This window comes from Ornithorhynchus anatinus, chromosome X5 (genome assembly GCF_004115215.2).
Source record: "Ornithorhynchus anatinus isolate Pmale09 chromosome X5, mOrnAna1.pri.v4, whole genome shotgun sequence".
In the NCBI taxonomy this organism is placed as follows: Eukaryota; Metazoa; Chordata; class Mammalia; order Monotremata; family Ornithorhynchidae; genus Ornithorhynchus; species Ornithorhynchus anatinus.
In genome coordinates, this window is record NC_041753.1 from 53,896,874 (window position 1) to 53,916,106 (window position 19,233).

At 49.8% G+C, this 19,233-nt stretch overlaps 1 protein-coding gene and 1 non-coding gene across 2 annotated transcripts in view; both read left to right on the forward strand.

Moving 5' to 3' along the window:
- Positions 1-19,233, forward strand: part of LOC100088048 (histone-arginine methyltransferase CARM1-like) — a 134,668-nt gene that overhangs the window by 70,907 nt on the left and 44,528 nt on the right. The window contains exons 3-4 of the mRNA XM_029056132.2: positions 5,556-5,662; positions 7,449-7,553. Of these exons, the coding sequence (XP_028911965.1) occupies positions 5,556-5,662; positions 7,449-7,553 (212 nt within the window). The remainder of the gene's footprint in view (positions 1-5,555; positions 5,663-7,448; positions 7,554-19,233) is intronic.
- LOC114808571 lies at positions 16,408-16,545 on the forward strand. The gene has a single exon (XR_003756418.1). It is a non-coding gene; the product is annotated as a small nucleolar RNA SNORA7 (small nucleolar RNA).

Sequence of the window (19,233 nt, forward strand, 5' to 3'; positions counted from 1 at the left end):
TAAAAGGAGATGTGATATCAGTATTCAGATATCATCTATTCGTCCCTCCTCCCAAGCAAACTTTCTCATTTTGCCTCATTCTCTGCTTTCCCAACTCTGACCCTTTCCTCACACCCTTCCTTCTGTCTGGAACTCCCTTCCCCTTCAAATCTGCTCATCCACAGCTTTCCGCATCTTCAAAAATCACATTTCCTCCAGGAGGCCTCCCCCAATTAACTTTTCTCCTCTTCTGAACGTATATCCCTTCTACCACCTCAGCTCCCGTGTGCCAGTTAAGCACTTAGAGAAGTGAAAGCACTTCTGGACATATCCATTTATCCTACTATTTAAGCACACATTCATCCATTTTACCTGTCTCCTCTTCTTTCTGTAAATCGTTTTGTGTTAGTTTCTCCCATTAGACCGTAAGCGCGTAATAAATACTATTATCATTATTATTCACAGTTTGTGACATTACCTTTTAAAAAGAAGGAGGTGGAGACTGGAAGAAATAGTTGTGAAGTGTCACACGAGCTAAGCAGGAACCATGTCTGAAAACATATTGTAACAGGGAAGGGGAAGTCAGGTACGCATGAGTTCAGATGAACACTAATCAATTCAGGAAAGGCATGACATAAGGACCCGGTTGTACATCTTCCTCTAACTGGAATAATGAAGCAGGAAACATTTGTAAATTCAGCGTTTGGTTTTTTGGGGTTTTTTTAATAATCATTCACTTTTATCCAAGCAGGATTATAAGCTCCTCGGGGGCTGGAATCATGTCTTTTACTTCTGTTATTTGCTCCTAAGCATTTAATTGAAGGCTCTGCACACAACAGATGCTCAGTAAATGTCGTCGTCGTGGATGTAGTAAGCCCCCTGAGGGCAGGGATCCTGTCTTCAACCTTCCGCTGTGTTGCACTCTCCCAAGCGCTTAGCACAGTGCTCTGCAAAACAGCAGGCACTCATTAAATACCATCGATCGATTGATTGATCTTTCCAAAGCGTCAAACTATACGCGGGAAGTAATTTGAACGGCGCATTTTAACTGCGCGTGTAGTTGAGTGGGATCGTATCAGCTCTGCCGCTTGTCAGCTGTGTGACCGTGGGCAAGTCACTTCGCTTCTCTGTGCCTCAGTTACCTCATCTGTAAAATGGGGATTAACTGTGAGCCTCACGCGGGACAACCTGATGACCCTGTATCTACCCCAGCGCTTTGAACAGTGCTCTGCACATAGTAAGGGCTTAGCGAAATAGCAACATTATTATTGTGTGTCACACAGCCGGGTGATTTGCCAGACCTTCAACCCGTGCAGCCTCAGGGTTTGTGAGATTATTTGAGCTCAGTAAAACCGCAGAGTAGTGGGATGGCTATCAAGTGTAAAAAATTCAGACGAAATCAACAAAAAGAGACCACACTGAGTACCGTCATCCATCTTTTAAATGCCTTTCCCACACCAGTGTGAATTCATTTAGCCTGTGTTTTTCCGAGACTTCTGAAGAGAAAAGACCAATTTTGCAGCAAAGAAAAACGAACCGTAAATTATCGTGCATTTTGCATCAGGATTCTCTTCTACTTTCCTAGTGTCTCCTGTAGCTTTAGGGACTATGAAAGAACGGAAGGATGTGTTTTTCCAGCCCCTCCACGTCTGCACGCACCACTTCATCTGGAGAAACCCCAAGATGGGTCGATCTATTAATATATCTATCTCAAATCAGGCCCTCGTTTAAAAAGACGTGACTTTTGGCAGATTGGCCAGCGTGTTCTAATGGGTATCATTTGGGGATTCCTGCTTCTACAGGTCAGATGGCCGGACTGGTTGGTCTCGAGGGAAATGCTAGAACCATGTTTCCCTTTGAAAATAACAGCGAACTGCTCTGAGGGAGCCCTCCTAGAAACATTTTACTTGTCCACCTCCAGTACTTTAGATTGGGTTTCCACTGAGGTGAAGGAACAAAAAGACGGGAAAACAGGCGGTCACTTTTTGACGGCGGTGGTTCAAGCTAGGGAGGTCAGATGTAGAGAGTTGCAATTCAGGCTCTAGTACCCGTTTTCTTTTTCTTTTCAAGGTATTCGTTAAGGGTTTACGACGTGCCGGACGGTGTAGCAGGCACTGGGGCAGATACAGTCTCATCGGGTTGGACAAGGTCCGTGTCTCACATGGGCTCATCGTCTTAATCCCCATTTTACAGATGAGGTAACTGTGGCACAGAAAAGCTAAGTGACTTGCCCAAGGTCACACTGCAGACAAGTGGCAGAGCCAGGATTGGCATCTAGGTCCTCTGAGTCCCAAGTCCGTGGTCTTTCCGCGAGGCCATGCCGTTTCCCATGTGCCAGGAAGCGGCCAGAAAACGTAACGAGTGTTGACTCGTGTGACCTGTCTTGTCAGTTTACCGACCTGCACCTCAGTTTCCTTTAACTACGAAATGGATATGGCCAACTTAATAATAACGATGGTACTTGTTAAGCGCTTATTACGTGTCAGGCACGGTACCGTCTCAGATTTTTTTGTGAAGAAAGTCCCCAAAATGAGTCTTATTTGGTAGGGTTTTCCGTGGACGGTAAAGGGAAATGGTCTGACAGTTCGTTGGCTCCATCCCTTTAGGGAAAGTTTTGTTGGGGAAGTGGCCCTGAGCACAGATATAGACCCCCTTCCCTTGACGGACTTATTTTCGAAACCCGTTTTTGTCCAAAGGCCACAGCCGTTTTGTTTGTCCGCAGGGTGTGCGCATGTGCGTATGTGATGTGTTTGTGGAACTTTTTCAGTTTTGCAAGCAGTTTTCAAAAATTTCTCCTTGTGAAAAATTCAGTTTGGTCCACAAAATATCTATTTATTGGGTCCATACTCAGCAATACCTCCGCCTCCTCCTTAGCCACCTCCTCCAGAGCTTCTCACGGCAAAAGGCAGAGAGCACGTGTCCGTGTAGCACAGAAAGTCTGAGCCCCTGCCGAGCCACTACCGAGTATGTTACCTTTCTTAACAGGGCTACGGCTTGATTCTCAGAAGGCCTGAGTGACTTCTCTGAAGCATTGGGTTTGTGAAGTTGAGGAGCAGCGGGGCCTAGGGAACAGAGAGGGCGTGGGCCTGGGAGGCAGAAGGACCTGGGTTCTAATCCCGGCTACGCCACTCCTCTGCTCTGTGACCCTGGGCAAGTCACTTACCTTCTCTGTGCCTCAGTTCCTTCATCTGTTAAATTGGGGATTATGATGTGAGCCTCACGTGTGTCCAACCCGATCGTTTCGTGTTTGCCCCAGCGTGTAGTACAGCCAGTGGTGGGCGGGGAGGATTGTCTCTCTTTACTGCTGTATTGTGAGAAGCAGCGTGGCTCAGTGGAAAGAGCCCGGGCTTTGGAGTCAGAGGTCATGGGTTCGAATCCCGGCTCGGCCACTTGTCAGCTGTGTGACTTTGGGCAAGTCACCTAACTTCTCGGTGCCTCAGTTACCTCATCTGTAAACTGGGGATTAAGACCGTGAGCCCCACGTGGGACGACCTGATTCCCCTGTGTCTACCCCAGCGCTTAGAACAGTGCTCGGCACATAGTAAGCGCTTAACAAATACCAACGTTATCATTATTATTACTTTCCAAGCGCTCAGTACAGTGCTCTGCACACAGTAAGCGCTCAATAAATACGATTGAATGAATGAATGCCCGGCACAGAGTAAGCGCTTAACAAATACCATATAAAAAAAAGTAGTTCTTACTTTGGTGGCCGATCACACGTAACAAAACACCCACAGGGTTGTGCTTTGTATTCAAAGATGACACTGCTGATCTAATTACTAATTTGGCATTTGATGCTACTGAAAAAGTGGGTACACATCTTCACCCCTTTTGACTCCGATGTCCAATGTGGTCTGTTTTCCGTGTAGCATCTATGACTGGTTTCTGCATATAGCCTCATTTATTCCGCGTATTTATTCTTTCTTCACCGTATATCCGTGTTTACGCGTTTCCTCCCGCTCCTACTGAATTTACGCGATGCGTGTCTGTGTTATATCATCAGCGCTGCGAGGGTGGGGACCTTGCACTCCAAACAGTTCCCTGCACACAGGAGAGCAGAAGCTCAATAAATGCTAATGAATGAAGAGAAAACATTAATAATTCATGGGAAAAATCAACTTCATTGTTCCAATACAATTTCTCCCTTCACTTCCTCCATCCCACAGTTTTGTTCCAGGATGAATTCTTATCTGAAAAAGCATAATCAAACGTGAGTTTTCAGTGTTAAAAGCTCAGAAGGTTTTTGCCGCGGAAAGCCTCAAGACCAGCCTCTGAGCTACCCGCAGAAAACACAGATGGGCTTAAAAGCTCTTTGCGGGGCTTCGGTTGAGTAACGTGAAACTTCCCTGCCACTCGTTTGTTTTTAACAAATAAGCCTTTACTTCTCACTGGTTTCCTACACATCATGCGGGCTTCGCGTTGGAGTTTTTGTTGTAGCCTCCCAGGGTTCCTTTTTTCTTTGTTTAGTTTACAGTCTCTCTCCCCTATCATTTACGTCTTCCCACTTAACCCACACTGATTGCTCTCGGACCCATGCTGCGGTTAGTTAAGTTTTAGAACGGAAGTGAAAAATGTTAGAGACCAATGGACATCAAAAAGCACTCCTTTCCTAGATGCATCTCCCACTGAGAAGATGGCTGAAGCCAGTTTAAAAGGTTTTCCCCATAAAGCTCTTTCCAGCCCACTCCTGCACTCCTTTCGCCCGTGCTCGACTGCTCTGAGAAACATTTCGGTTCAGCGGCTCGAGGCGGGTTTCAAAGTCACATAGCAAGAACGGCATCCTGCCACGTTTCAACGTATAATAACAAGAATCGCAGCATTTGTTAAGTGCTTTCCATGTGCCGTGCCCTCTACGAAGTGCTGGGGTGGATAGAAGATAGTCAGTTCACACACACACGGTCCCTGTCACGTATGGGGCTCGCGGTCTAAGGGGGAAGAAGAAGAGGTATCGCGTTTTCCATTTTACAGATGAGGAAACCGAGGCACAGAGAAATTAAGGGACTGGCCCTAGGTCACACAGCTGTTAGGTGGGAGTCAGAGGTCCCGCGTCCCTATCCTGACTCTGCCGCTTGCTTGCCGGGTGACCTTGGGCAAGTCAGTCGATTTCTCCGTGCCTCAGTTTCCTCATCGGTAAAGTGGGGATAAAATACCCGTTCTCCCCTCTCCTTTAAAATGTGAATCTGTGTGGGACAGTCCCCGGGACTGCGTCCAACTGGATTATCTTGATTCTAGCCCGGGGCCCAGCATAGTGCTCGGCCCACGGTGAGCACTTGATGAATGCCACGATTATAATTAATAGTTTTGCATCCTGTGTTTCTCGGTGTTAGCGTAACTTAGTTTTTCCCGAACGTCTGAAGTGTAATACTCCCACTGGAGCTGAGGGTGTGGGTCCTTTTGGATTGGGCCAAAGAGATATCCTCGACACACACATCCGTGCGATGGACGGGAAGCATGCGTTTTTGCTCTTGGCGTTCTCAAATGAGTGGGGGGTTGTTTCATTTCTGGAGTGTGTAAAAGTGAGTTGGTTGTGCAGTTCCCATCGCAGAGACCGTATGTGTATTTTTCCCTTTCAGAGTACAGTATGTTCTCAAATGCCTTAAAGAGTTGCCGGAATCAGAAGAAAGAAAACTCCGTGTTCAGTCAGCGAACAGAAGAAGCCTCAGCCACACAGTATTTCCAGGTATAGAAGGGAGATCAGCCAGCCAACGATTGAATGATGACGATAACCGTGGCATCCGTTAAGGGCTTACCGTGAGCCGAGCGCTGTGCCAAGGGCCGGGGTCGATACACTACAAGCAGATTGGACACCGTTCCGTCCCACACGGGGCTCACAATCTAAGAGATTGAGTTAACCCAACAAGCGTAGTTTCAGAGTTTAGGAAGCAGCGCGGCCTAGTGGAACGAGCACAGGCCTGGGAGTCAGAGGACCCGGACTTTAATCCCGGCTCCGCCACTTACCGCTGCGTGACCTTGGGCAGGTCACTTAACTTCTCTGTGCCTCGGTTTCTCCCCCATCTGCAAAATGGGGATTCACTATCTGTTCTCCCTCTTACTTGGCCTGGGAGTCCTAAGAAGGACAGGTACCGTGTCCACACTGATTATCTCGTATCTGCCTCAGCGCCTAGCACAGTGCTTGGCACAGAGTAAGCCCTTAAAAACCCACCACGGTCCTCATTATCATTATTATTATCTGCAACAAATAGCTAAGGCAACTGTACACCCTCCCAGTCTCGGCACCGCTGACAGAAGTTTTAATCCGGGCCAGTACCTCCCTCCCAGAGGTGCCCTCCGGCCTTCTCCCTTCTCTTCCGCGATCCTCAGTCGGGGCCGTGACGGGGGTGTGATTTGTGTGGGAGACGTCTGATTGGCTTACGAAGGTGTCTGGGTGCCCTATCATTTCTGCCGATCTTGGGGTGAAGGGGTCGAACTCCGATCCAACGTGGTGCCGCCCGCCCCTGCCGGCCTCATGACCCAATCCGACGCCGGCCCGGTGCCCGACCCCGGCGTGCGGCCCTGGGGGTCTGGGGGGGGGGTCTCCTCTGCCTCAGACCACTGCTGGCGGTTTTAAAAATGAAAACGAAGCAAACGCGAGGCTCTTCACAGGTGCTTTCCCGCGTTCCCCTCTCGGGCTGACGAAGGGGGACATGGACCCCGGGCAGCACAAGCCTTCCTGTGAAACCGGGACAGGGCCGCTTTGGTTTGCGCCATTTTGAGGGGAAGAGGAAGGACTTTCCCTCCCCAGAGCCCGGACTGATGAGTGGGGACTCCCCCCACCCCTGCCAGAGCCACCTCTCTGTCCCCGTTCCAGTGGTAACAACCATTGCGTGCCTGTCTTTCTATCCACACAGCCCTGGCCGCGGTGGCCCAGATTGGGGTCCCCTCGCCCCTGCCTCGGGGTCAGCTCTGTGTCGGACAGCACGGACGCCTCCCAAAAAGCTGGGAGAGACCCCAGTGGCCGCGGCTCAGACCGGGGTCCCCCGGCCCCTGCCGCGGGGGTCGGCTCCCGTTTCACCCATACGCACTTCGGGTTTGGGGGAAACCGCGTGCTCGTATCCTCGGTGGACAGTCCAGGCCCCAGCCGCGGCCGGCCTGGGTTCCTTCCAACCAAGCCTGGCGGAAAACCCCGCCTCGCTCTTCCCTGGCGCCGCCCCCTGCTCAGAAGATCGGACGACCTAGTAATTTCGATTCTGAGCTGATTGATCCACAGTCATGCGAAAGCACCAATTTGTCATATTATCTCGAAGGACTTCGCTTGAGTAACGTTCGGTAGGGCAAAAGGCGCCAACCCGTCACGGACCCCCTCAGTCCCACGTCCCCCATCTCCCTTGGCCCTGCTTCTGCTCGGAGGAGCCCTGTCCGGCACCAGGTCACCACCAAGCTGGAGTGCCTGAAATTGACTGAAGATGAGCCTTATAGTACACCTCTGATGACATTTTTTCACCTTTCCTCTCTTCTTTCCCTTTTAGTTTTATGGCTATATATCCCAACAGCAGAATATGATGCAGGACTTTGTCAGGACGGCCACCTACCACAGAGCTATCCTCCAGAACCACATGGATTTTAAAGATAAGGTACGATCTCGAAAAAGTCCTCGGAAAATGATTTCGAGCAACAATCAGGAAGTGGTAGTCATTGAGCGCTTTCGGTGTGCAGAGCACCGTTCTTAGACCTCGGGGGAGTACGATACCATAGAGTCGGTGGACACGATCCCCGCTCTCGAGGAGCTTACGGTCTCGTGGACGAGCTTACCTGTGGCGTGAGCAACTCTCAGCAGGTGAGCTTTAAGCTTAGTGCTAGAAACTCTAGACCGGAGCGATCCCGAGAAGAGGGAAACTCAGCGGGCTTAGACGAGGCAGGGCGTCGGGTGCCGAGACTTCTGAATCCCGCTGGGCTACCAAATAATCCGGAGAATGTCACCCGACCTTGTCTTTCCTCGATTTCTCCATGTGCATTTGCACTTCCATCGTAAAGGAGGGCCGAGTTTGACTTCAAAATAGCCTCAAGGTATTTTGCCAACCTAAAGGGCGCCTTAGCCCTCATCATTTATATAATTATTATTGATCGAGCAGCCACAAAGTCAAGGGGATTTTGCAGGGGACGTGCTAAATGCAGGGTTCTTGCCAGTTAAGAAGGTTCCGCTTTCCTGAAACGAGAGGGGAACAAATACATCTCCTCGCTTTTCAGCCATTTAAAATTTTTCTTTTCTTTTTTTATTTTGTCTGAGGTTGGAGAGTGGGTAGTAGTTCAGCGTGGGGTAGACCACCCTCTCCCCACCGGGTGTCTACTCCTCGCGCTTCCTAATCGGGGCAGAAGGAAGGAAGGAAGAATAAAATAATGAGGCAGCTTGTTGTTCAGTAAGAAAGTTTGTTGGTTTTTTTTGTTTGTTTTGTTTCATTTTATTTAGTTTTTGGTTTTTTTCAGACGGAAGTGGTGGCATGGTAACCGGTTTGATTCCTTAAGGATGGGTGGGTCTTTGGACGAATTTTTGTTTACAGGGCTGCATTTCATTTCAGTTTATTTTTAACCTTTAAGATCCGTATTCCTCATCCTGCCTCATCTCAGTAGCTTTAATGAAATATTCTGCTAAGCCAGGGCACTGCTGGCCGAGAATTCCATTTGGAGTCCATCCAAGTAGACTGACCCTGTTGGCGAGCCACACAATCTCCTTTCTGTTTGCATTTAATTGCAGACCGGCTATTTTTAGTTTCTAGCAGTGTATATTCTGGGAGTGTCCATCAAACTGAAGGTGCCGGCCTGTTTGATCTCCACGGTTACTATTGGGGAATGTTTTGACACCACATTTGTCAGGGCACCGGTTTCTGGAAAGAACAACTAGCAACAGTAGGAAATAGCTGAAAGCTTATTAAAATTAGTAATTTTGTGGAGAAGAGAATTCCAAGTGCAGAAATGACTTGGTGCTTTCTGTTGAGATGCCAGTTTAGGAAGAAGGAATTTAGAGATTTGATGGTTCTTTAAAAAATATCCGTACAACAGCAATCTGCTTAATTAATGGACCGAGATCGGTATTTGGGGAGCGCAACTCTGGGCTTTCCTTACGTCAGTTACCTTAGCGAAAGGATTGTGCCGTGTTTTTCTAGGAGACTGGTTTTTGTTTTCCTAATTCATCTCGGAAATTCTCTGCCGTCGTTGCAAATGATCGGCTGAACGGGGCTGATGATCTACCCTGGTACCGCGGTGGCACCTGTCCCGGTTTGCTAATGTCTGATTTCACTTCCACGGCACAGCCAGGTTTAAATGAGACAGATAATCATCTCTACTGGAAGAGGGAGAGAGGGGGCAGAGAAAAAGGGTAGCGGAGAAAAAGGAAAAGAGGAAAGGCGGAGAACGTGAAGAAGGGAGAGGGGCAAACAGGAAAGAAACGGAGAGATCGAGAAAGGGAGAAAGAAGAAGATGGCGGTGGAAGCACTTACCTTCGCTGCTGGAAGTGGTAATGAGAATAATAATGACGACGATGGCATTTGTTAAGCGCTTACTGTGTGCCGAGCGCCTAGCGCTGGGGTAGGTACGAGGTAATCAGGTCGTCCCACGTGCGGCTCACAGTCTTCACCCCCATTTTACAGACGAGGTCACCGAGGCACCGGGAAGTCAAGCGACTTGCCCGGAGTCACCCAGCTGGTCAGATAATGGCCGCCTCCGCCATCTCCTTCCATACGCTGCTGCCCATCGGACCCCTCCGGCTCCTCCTCGGTCCGGCAGCGTGGCCGTGGCTGGGTTGAACTCCCATCTGCTGCCTTCCCCCCCCCCCCCACCACCACCACCACGCAGCTCTAGCCATCCCTCTGCCTGGGCCGCCCAACTGGACGGTTGCCCACGCTGTTGGCTCCCACCAGTGGCCCTGCCTGGCTCAGGTGGTAGATGGCGGGCGGCGGTGAGCAGCCAGCAGTAGTGTCCGAGTTGGGAATAGTTTCTGAGGCAGCCGGGCCAAATATTTCTGGCTGCACCGGAAATTCCTCCCCCTTTCCCGGAAGAGACAGTTGAGCTTTAGGGGTGATTGTCGCTGCTGCCATCACCGCCTCAGTAGAGTGGTGTCCTTCCCACAGCCCTGACCTTGGATGGGGATACTGGGGTCTCACCTTCGGATTCTGGGGGGGGGGGGGGCGAGGGCTGAAGCCAGAAAATCGGGACCGTCCTGCCGGATGCAGAATGTCTTTTCATCTTAGGTTGGGGGCGGTCTGGGAGGTCATTCCTCAGAAGCAGCGTGGCCTAGTAGGGCGTAGAGCCCGACCCTGGAAGTCAGAAGGACCTGGGTTCCAATCCCACCTCTGCCACTAGTCTGCCGTGTGACCCTGGGCAAGTCACTTAACTTCTCCGTGCCTCAGTGGCCTCATCTCTAAAATGGGACTAAGGCTCTGAGCCCCGTGTGGGACATAGACTCTGTCCAACCTGATTAGCCAGTGCCTACCCCAGCACTTAGTACAGTGTCTGGCGCATAGTAAGCGCTTAACCAATACCATTAAACCCCCCCCCCCCAAAACCAGGCATCAAGAATTACTGAATTTTCTGAAGGAGAGGGAGTTCTATTACTGAGGGAGGAGAGGGGGCTTTGTTATGACTTGGATTTCAGTTCCAAGCTTTAAATTAGGAAGGAGCTCACTTATCTAATAAATCTCTTTAGTGACTGTGAGAAGGACGCGTGAAACGCGCCTTTCTAGTTTATTTTGGGACCATTCAACCTCCAGGTCATGCCTGAAACAGGTGGTATGTCCCTGATCCCTTCAGTGAGCTTGATTAGAGTCTGGATTCCAGGAAGATGCTTGAGAAGGAAGGAAGCAAGGGCCACTGAGCAAGGACCGTAGGAGCGGCATGGCCTAGTGGCAGGAGCCCGGGCTTGGGAGTCAGAGGTCGTGGGTTCTAGTCCCTGTTTCGCCACTTGCCTGCTGTGTGACCTCGGGCAAGTCATTTAACTTCTCTGTGCCTCAGTTACCGCATCTGTAAAATGGGGATTGAGACTGTGAGCCCCACGGGGGACAATCTGATTACCTTGTATTTACCCCAGCGCTTAGAACGGTGCTTGGCACACAGTAAGTGCTTAACAAATACCGTAATTATTATTGTTATTATTGAGGGAGCCTCTTCACGTAGTCGGATCTGTGAGAGCAGGGCAAAGGTTCATCTGCCTAGAGGAGCCAAGAAGCTTCTCTTCCATCATTAGTAGTGTCATTATTATTATTAATAATAATTTGGGGAAGCCATGGGGTGACCAAGGATCCGCCCAGAAAGAATTACTAATCTTCCAAGGTTTCATCAGGGTTTTGGGGCCCTTTTCAGGCTGCCCAAGTGGCGTGGTAGGAGCACCAGATGTACGTGAAGAGAACTTGGAGGGCTGAAGAAATGCAAATTAATTCTACGCTGCTACAGTCTGGCTAAGATCTAACTTCCCCAGCTGCGACAACCCATTCTGTCAGTATCCTCGGTTGCTTCTGTAGCGAGCCGGACAGCGTGGTGAAAGAGACACTTGTAGGGAAGGGGACATCTCACCTCCCGTCTCGCCACCCACTCATTAGAAAGCCGCCCGCGTGAGGGTGGCCGTGTTGCGATGCGTTGCCTATCTGGTGGCCGGGCAGAAGATGAAAATGACCTCGGGGGGAGATCACTTAGGGGCAGGTCAACCAGACAACCGAGAACCCAGAGGTGGAAGCTCGACAGTAACGTCCTACTGGGAAAAGATAAACTCCGCTCTCTGCGAAAACCCAGGAGCCTTCGCCGTTCTCCCGGGGAATTATATCCAGTGTTCAGCCGTGGAGTGTCCTTCAGTGGAGAGAAGGGACCGGTATGCTCCAGGGAGTTGAATGCTGGGTTATTTGATTGATTGTTGCTTCTTTCTGAGTATGTTCCGTCGCCTAGCAGATGTTGGATTCTGTCTGAAGGGGCATTTTTGCTGCAGAGCTCTTCTGGAATAATTAAAGTGGGTGGAAAGTAATTACCGAGAGAGCCTGGGAGATTTTAGTCCCAGTTGTGAAAGCCTAACTAGAGAAAGAGTCTTCTGTCTTTGTGAATATTTGAAAGAATGTTGATCGAATCAGAAAAGCGGGAGGATTGCCGACTCCTGATGACCAAGCAGCTCGGCCTCCAGAAACCAACAGAAAGACGGCCATCGGGATAGCATGAAACAACAGACGAAACGGTAAATTCCTCAAGCGGGAGGATGGAGTCTTCTCTTCCCCCTGCTTCATACGATGTCGCACACCTAGCGGATTCTCGATGAGCAGCTGTTGACTTTTTCCGGCTCTCTGGTCCCTTTAGTGAAGGAGAAGGATCTCGGAGGGGAACAGCACCCATTGTTGTAGTTTCAGTCGAGATCCAACGGAGAGGCGGCCATCGCGATGGCGTGAAACCACAGACTAAATGGTAAATTCCCCAAGGGGAAGGATTGAGTCTTAAAGCTGTGTGGTGATGCGGGGTTAGAGTGCAGCGTGGCCTAGTGGAAAGAGTACGGGCCTGGGAGTCGGAAGACGTGGGTTCTAATCCCGGCTCTGCCACTGGTTGGCTGTGTGTTCTTGGGAAAACCAGTTAACTTCTCTGTGCCTCAGTTTCCTCCACCTGTAAAATGAGGATTCGGTACCTGCTTTCCCTCCCACTTAGACCGTGAGCCCCATGCGGGAGAAGGACGGTCTCTGACCAGATCACTCGAATCTATCCCAGTGCTTAGTGCAGTGTTTGGCACGTAACATTTAACAGATTCCACAATTATTTTGTTATTTTCATCAGTAAGGTGCCTCGGCCGCTGCCAGCGTGTGAGGTGGTCTAGGCTGCAGCCTGGAGATTTTTTGACTGATCCCCGAGCTACAGCCCAAAGAGCTCATCTGAACCGTGCCGAGGCTATCTCCCCAACTATAAATTCCTAGACTGTAAATTCCTAGAGGGTAGAGATCCTGTCATCCAACTCTGCCGTACTGAGCTCGCCCAAGAATTTAGGACAGCATTCTGCACACAGTAAGAGCTCAATAAGTACCGGGGATTTCTCCGACACGAGCCGCTGGGGTTTGTTAAAATCTTAAAATTCCCAGATATTGATCCTCTTGCGTGAATATTTCGTGAATAAATGACCCTGAGATTACTCAGGTAAACAAGTGGCGGAGCCGGGATGAATAATAACAATAATAATGATAATGGTGGTATTTGTTAAGCGCTTACTACGTGCAAAGCACCGTTCTAAGCGCTGGGGGCGGGGGGGGGGGGGGGGCGGGTGCATACAAGATGATAAGATTGTCCCACGTGGGGCTGACAGTCTTCATCCCCATTTTACAGATGAGGGAACTGAGGCCCAGAGAAGCGAAGTGACTTGCCCAAAGTCACACGGCTGACAGGCGGCGGAGCCGGGATTAAAACCCGGGTCCTCTGACCCCAGGCCTGTGCTCTTTCCACCAGGTCACACTGCTGCCGTAGTTATTACTGTCATTAATGCTTATTAACGTTTAATCATGACCGCTCTTCTTACCGCCATTACTATTAGTATTGTTACTACTGTTACGAGCAGTAATAATAATGAAGCTCTGTGGTGCAGGTGGAAGCAGCGTGGCGTAGTGGATAGAACATGAGCCTGGGAGTCGGAAGGTCATGAGTTCTAATCCTGGCTTAGGGCAAGTCACTTGACTTCTCTGGGCCTCAGGCGCCTCATCTGTAAAATGGGGACTGAGACTGCGAGCCCCACACGGGACAGGGACTGCGTCCAGATTGATTTGTTTGTATCCGCCCCGGCGCTTACTACAATGCCCGGCGCGTAGTAAGCGCTTAATTAATACCCTCGTCAACGGTTATTATCATTATAGGAAACAGAAGGCCCTGTGAGTCCTTTAGGGAGGAGGGAACAACCGAGGTTGAATTAATCTTCCCAATTGCTTTTTTTAGAAAACACTTTATCAACAAGGAAAACAAACAGGAGGCACAGCTGGTCAGTGTGGTGTTGGCGCGGGGCGATTTTTGGCTTCGCCTAACAAAATCCTTGGCAGCGTTTGCCACACCCTTTCGGTTGACTCCCTAATTAAGTCAAGGAGTTGACAGCATTTTGCAGGTAGGGCCTGTGCTTTCTAGCATGGAGCAGATGTCCAGCCTCTGCCTTAGAAAAGAAATCCTCACAATAGTGCGTTCGGGTCATTTGCCTTGCTGCTCTGAGTTGCGTGTCCTCCCTATGTGCTACTCCGCCAACTTAAGGTTTGAGCTGCACCACATTCGCTCAACACTCATTGCCCTTCAAGATGTTTACTGTTCTCGAGTCCCTCATTCCACCATTCGACTTTGCAGTTAGGCACCGAAAGGACCCTGTTCATCTTTCTGGTGGTGTTTTAGACGACCATTCCTCATGTGCTGCATTAAAGCCACCAAAATCTTGCCGAGACTCAGTAGGATGGGTCTGATACTTTTGATACAGATTCTATTGAGATTGCTCATAGGCTACCAAAACGATCATCAGTAAATCTACTGGTATCTACTGAGTGCTTACTGTGTGCTGACCACTATACTAAGCGCTTGGCAGAATACACAGAATTGACAGATACATTCCCTATCCCCAAGGGGCTTTCATTCTAGAGGGGGAGGCAGACATTAAATATAACAATAATAATAATAATTATGGTATTTAAGAGCTTTACTCTGTGCCAGGCACTGTACTGAGCGCCGGTGTAGATACACGCAGATTGAGTTGGACGCAGTCCCTGCCCCACGGGGGACTCGCATCTCAATCCCCGTTTTACAGATGAGGGACCTGAGGCCCAGAGAAGTGAAGTGACTTACCCAAAGTCCCACAGCAGACAAGTGGCAGAGTGGGGATTAGAACCCACGACCTTCTGCGGCCCGGGCCTGTGCTCTATCCACTTGGCCATGCTGCTTCTCTGTGTAGCGGGCTTACCTCCTTCTCATATTTTTCCTTTCTGTGTTTCTATTTAGATGCCAGATTTTGTCCCAGAATTTCTATCCCCTCCGTCGGCCGAGCCCCTTTACCGCATATGGACCTCTGGGCGCTATTGCTTTAAAACTTCACTGCTTAAAGCTGTGCAGGTGAAATTAACCGTGGAGAGTCGAGTCCATTCGTAAGGATCAATTTGTATCGATTCCATCTAATCAACATTACTTCAACATTATCTACTCCCAGAGAACAGTGAATTTACTTAATGAGATTCATTCCTGGCGACTTAATCTCTCTCCAGTAAAGATAGAGCAAGGTTTGACAATCTATAATGCGCTCTAATTTACTTTCCCCCATTTCAGATGCTCTTTACCCTTTACACCTAAAAATCGACGCAGTCCAATTCCTTTGGCATGACGGCTACATTCATTCGAAGCCGCGCGCTGGTGGGCCTGCCCTTCCTCTGAAGAGGAAGGCTTATTGCATTGCGGGAAAGTAACAAGAAGCCAGTTAACTTCATTTAATAGTGCAAAGGAGAAACGCCAAATAGCGGCTCCTGAACGGTGAGGCCCGGGCTGGGACGGGGACTGTGTCCAATGTGATTATCTCGTACCTACTGCCGTGCTCAGTACAGTGCTTGGCACATAATCGGCGCCTCGTCAATCCGTCGGTCATATTTGTCGAGCGCTTATTGTAATAATAATAATAATTTAATAGTAATTTTGGTATTTGTTAAGCGCTTACTATGTGCTGAGCACTGTTCTAAGCGCTGGGGTAGACGGAGGGGAATCAGGATGTCCCACGTGGGGCTCACAGTCAATCCCCATTTTCCAGATGAGGTAACTGAGGCCCAGAGAAGTGAAGTGACTTGCCCACAGTCACACAGCTGACAAGTGGCAGAGCACTGTCCTGAGCACTTGGGAGAGTACAGTATAGCAGAGTTGGTAGACGGTGTTCCCCGCCCACGAGGGGTTTACAGTCTAGCGGGGGAAACGGACATTAATATAAATAAATTACGGATAGGTGCATAGAGTGCTGTGGGGTTGAGGGTGGGCAGCGTGGCTCGGTGGAAAGAGCCCGGGCTTGGGAGTCAAAGGTCATGGGTTCTAATCCCGGCTCCGCCGCCTGTCAGCCGCGTGACTTTGGGCCAGTCACGTCACTTCTCTGGGCCTCAGTTCCCTCATCTGTAAAATGGGGATTGAGACTGTGAGCCCCACGAGGGACAGGGCCTGTGTCCCGCCCGACCTGCTTGTATCCACCCCGGCGCTTAGTACGGTGCCCGGCACACAGTTTAGCGCTTAACAGATACCATAATTATCATTCTAATGAATAAAGGGTGCAAATCCAAATACAGGGGCGACGCAGAAGGGAAGGGGAGAAGAGGAAACGTGGGCTTCGTCGAGGAAGGCCTCTTGGAGGAGATGTGCTTTTAATAAGGCTCTGAAGGTGAGGTGATCTGTCAAACATGAAAGGGTCCCGAGCCAGAGGCAGGATGTGGGCGAGGGGTCGGGGCGGCGGCGGCGAGAGAAACGAGATCCAAGTACAGTGAATAGAGGACCAGAGGCTTCTCAGGGTCACACCTGGAGACTTTCCAGTCCTCTGCCAGTCTCGACTATGGGAGGGAGAGTCAAGCAGAGGCCTATCCCTTCCATTCCTAGCTTGGCCAGCGGCTAGCGAGTGGAAGGTCATCTGCTACAAGTCAAAACTCACCCGTGCCGGGCAGGAGCGTCACGGGAGAGAGACGAGGGCGGAGACTCAGGTTAACCGCGCGGAAGGAGGCAGTGGTAGACCGCTTCCGGATTTTTACCAAGGAAACTCCACGGATGCGCTACCAGAACGATTGCCGAGGGAGGTGGGGCGTTCCGGGATGGTCCACGGCGTCGCTATGGGTCGGACACGACTCGACAGCATAAGACGACAACGAGAGGACCAGAGTGTGTGGGCCGGGTTGGAGTAGGAAATCAGAGAGGTAAGGTAGGAGGGGGCAAGGAGATTGAGTACTTTAAAGCCAACGGTAAGGAGTCTCCGTTTGATGCAGAAGCTCGACGGGTACCATAATAAGTAAATAAAAAACTAAAATCAGTATTCACTGGACTCCTCTTTGTGCGGAGTCCTGTACTATGTTCAGTCAGAGGTCATGGGTTCTAATCCCGGCTCCGCAGCTTGTCAGCTGGGTGACTTTGGGCAAGTCATTTAACTTCTCTGGGCCTCAGTTACCTCATCTGTGAAATGGGGATTAAGACTGTGAGCCCCGCGTGGGACAACCTAATTTACCTTGTATCCCCCCAGCGCTTAGAACAGTGCTCGGCACATAGTAAGTGCTTAACAAATGCCATCTTCATTATTATTAGGACAGGAAGAGCAAGACATGATCGCTGCCTGCCTAGGGTTTTTCAAAATAATGGGTGGACAAACAAAAGCAAGGCGATTGTGTATAGGAATTATATCACAGAAACATACTAACCGAAAAAAGATATATAGGAGCACGGATGAAAGCTACAGCACACTCACAGATATTTTACAGAGTAAGATGCAAGCGCCCGGAGATTACTGGAGTAATTGAAACTATTTTAATTGGCTTCGAAGAAGTACCTGTCTTTTGTTTCTGTACCTATGATTTATTTTAGCGTATGTCTCTTCCACGGGATTGTAGACTCCTTGAGGGCAGCATTCATGCTTACTAACTCTACGATGCTCTCCCGAGTACAGTGCTCAGCACAGAGTAAGGGCTCAATACATACCATCGATTGATTGATTGCCCTGACGGAGGCTTCTGGGCAGGGGGGATTTTGGTTTAAGGGCCCCGGGCCTGTCCTGTTAATGTAATCAACTATCCTAAAAGACCGGGGGCGGTGGGAGCGGGGAGAAACTCTGAGAAACTTCACAACGAACCTCGAATCAACCAATCGTATTTATGGAATGCTGTACTAAAGGCTTGGGAGTGCCCAATTTGAAATGCAAGTAATCAATCATATTTAGGAGCGTACAATTTAAGAGAGTTAGTAGAGAAGTTACCTGCGCAAGGAGCTTACAGTCTACAGTCGTACAATATATAGGATAAATCCATAGGGAAGCAGAATGGCGTAGTGGATAGAGCAACGGGCCTGGGAGGCAGAAGGTCATGGGCCCTAATCCCGGCTCCGCCACTTGTCTGCCGGGTGAAGTCAGGCAAGTCACTTCATTTCTCTGTGCCTCGGTTACCTCATCGTTCATTCAGTCAGTCAGTCATTTATTGAGCGCTTACTGTGTGCAAAGGACTGCACTAAGCGCTTGGATGGGGAATAAGACTGTGAGCCCTATGTGGGACAAGGGACTGCGTCCAATCCGATTTGCTCCCGTCGTAGTACAGTGCTTGGCACGTAGTAAGCGCTTAACAAATACCGTAATAGTAATTATTATCGTTACATAAGTACAGTGGGGCTGTGGGGGTGGAAGGTTGTGAGTACTTATCCGCTTAGGTGGCCGGGAGGGTTACAGCTGCGGTAAGGAGAGAAATAGGGTGAGGAGATGAGAGGGTAATTGGGGTGATGCCATTTCAGAAGGGGCTTTAGAGATGGGGAGAGCTATGGTCTGTCGAATGTGAAGGGGGAGGGAATTCCAGGCTTGCTGTCGGTTCTATTTCTGAATGCTTCCCGGGCCGTTACAGTGTACCTCAGTTGGAATCTCCGTTTCCTACAGTGGTTGCTTTATAATAGCAGGGCGGCCTTCTCAAGTCTCATAGGTTTCCTCTGCAGATTTTCTTCGCTTTACTTGGTAGCGTCGTTCACGTCTCCCCCCGCCCCAACCTCCTCCACTCACACACCGTCGGTTCTCACCACCGAAAGTCCGAACAGTGAACAGAATGGCCTGAACGTCCAGTTACTTTTAGTTTGCCTCATTCAAGACCTCCTTCCTGACCTGCCTCGTACCGGCTACCCTAGCTGGGAGGAGGAGAACCGCCGCAGTTTCAACGGGACCTCGGTCGGGCCGCGGCAGCTGCTTCTTCGGCGGTCACTGTTGCGGCGGCTGTGACTGTTAGACTCGGAATTACGAGGAGCGTGCAATTCTGCTCCTCTAGTTCTTTTTTTCATTTTGTGTATCTGTCTTGGTCTTTTATGTTGTTTCAGTGTTTTATTGTTTCACCGTTCCTTTTGTGTCCGTCGCCCATCTTCCCACTTTATTCTTAGATCACGAGTCCCCTGAGGGTTGGGGACCGTGTCTCATTTCCATCCGTGTGCAGTGGTCTGCACACAGTACGTGCTTAATAAATACCATTTCTACCAAATGGCTGTACAGAGCCTTCCAGGATTGGCGAAATTGAAAAAAGCTTATATCCCCTTGTCTCCCAGCCGGGCTCAGACTCAGAGGTCAACGATCTGGGACTCCTTTTCATGTAGAGGAGTGCTTCA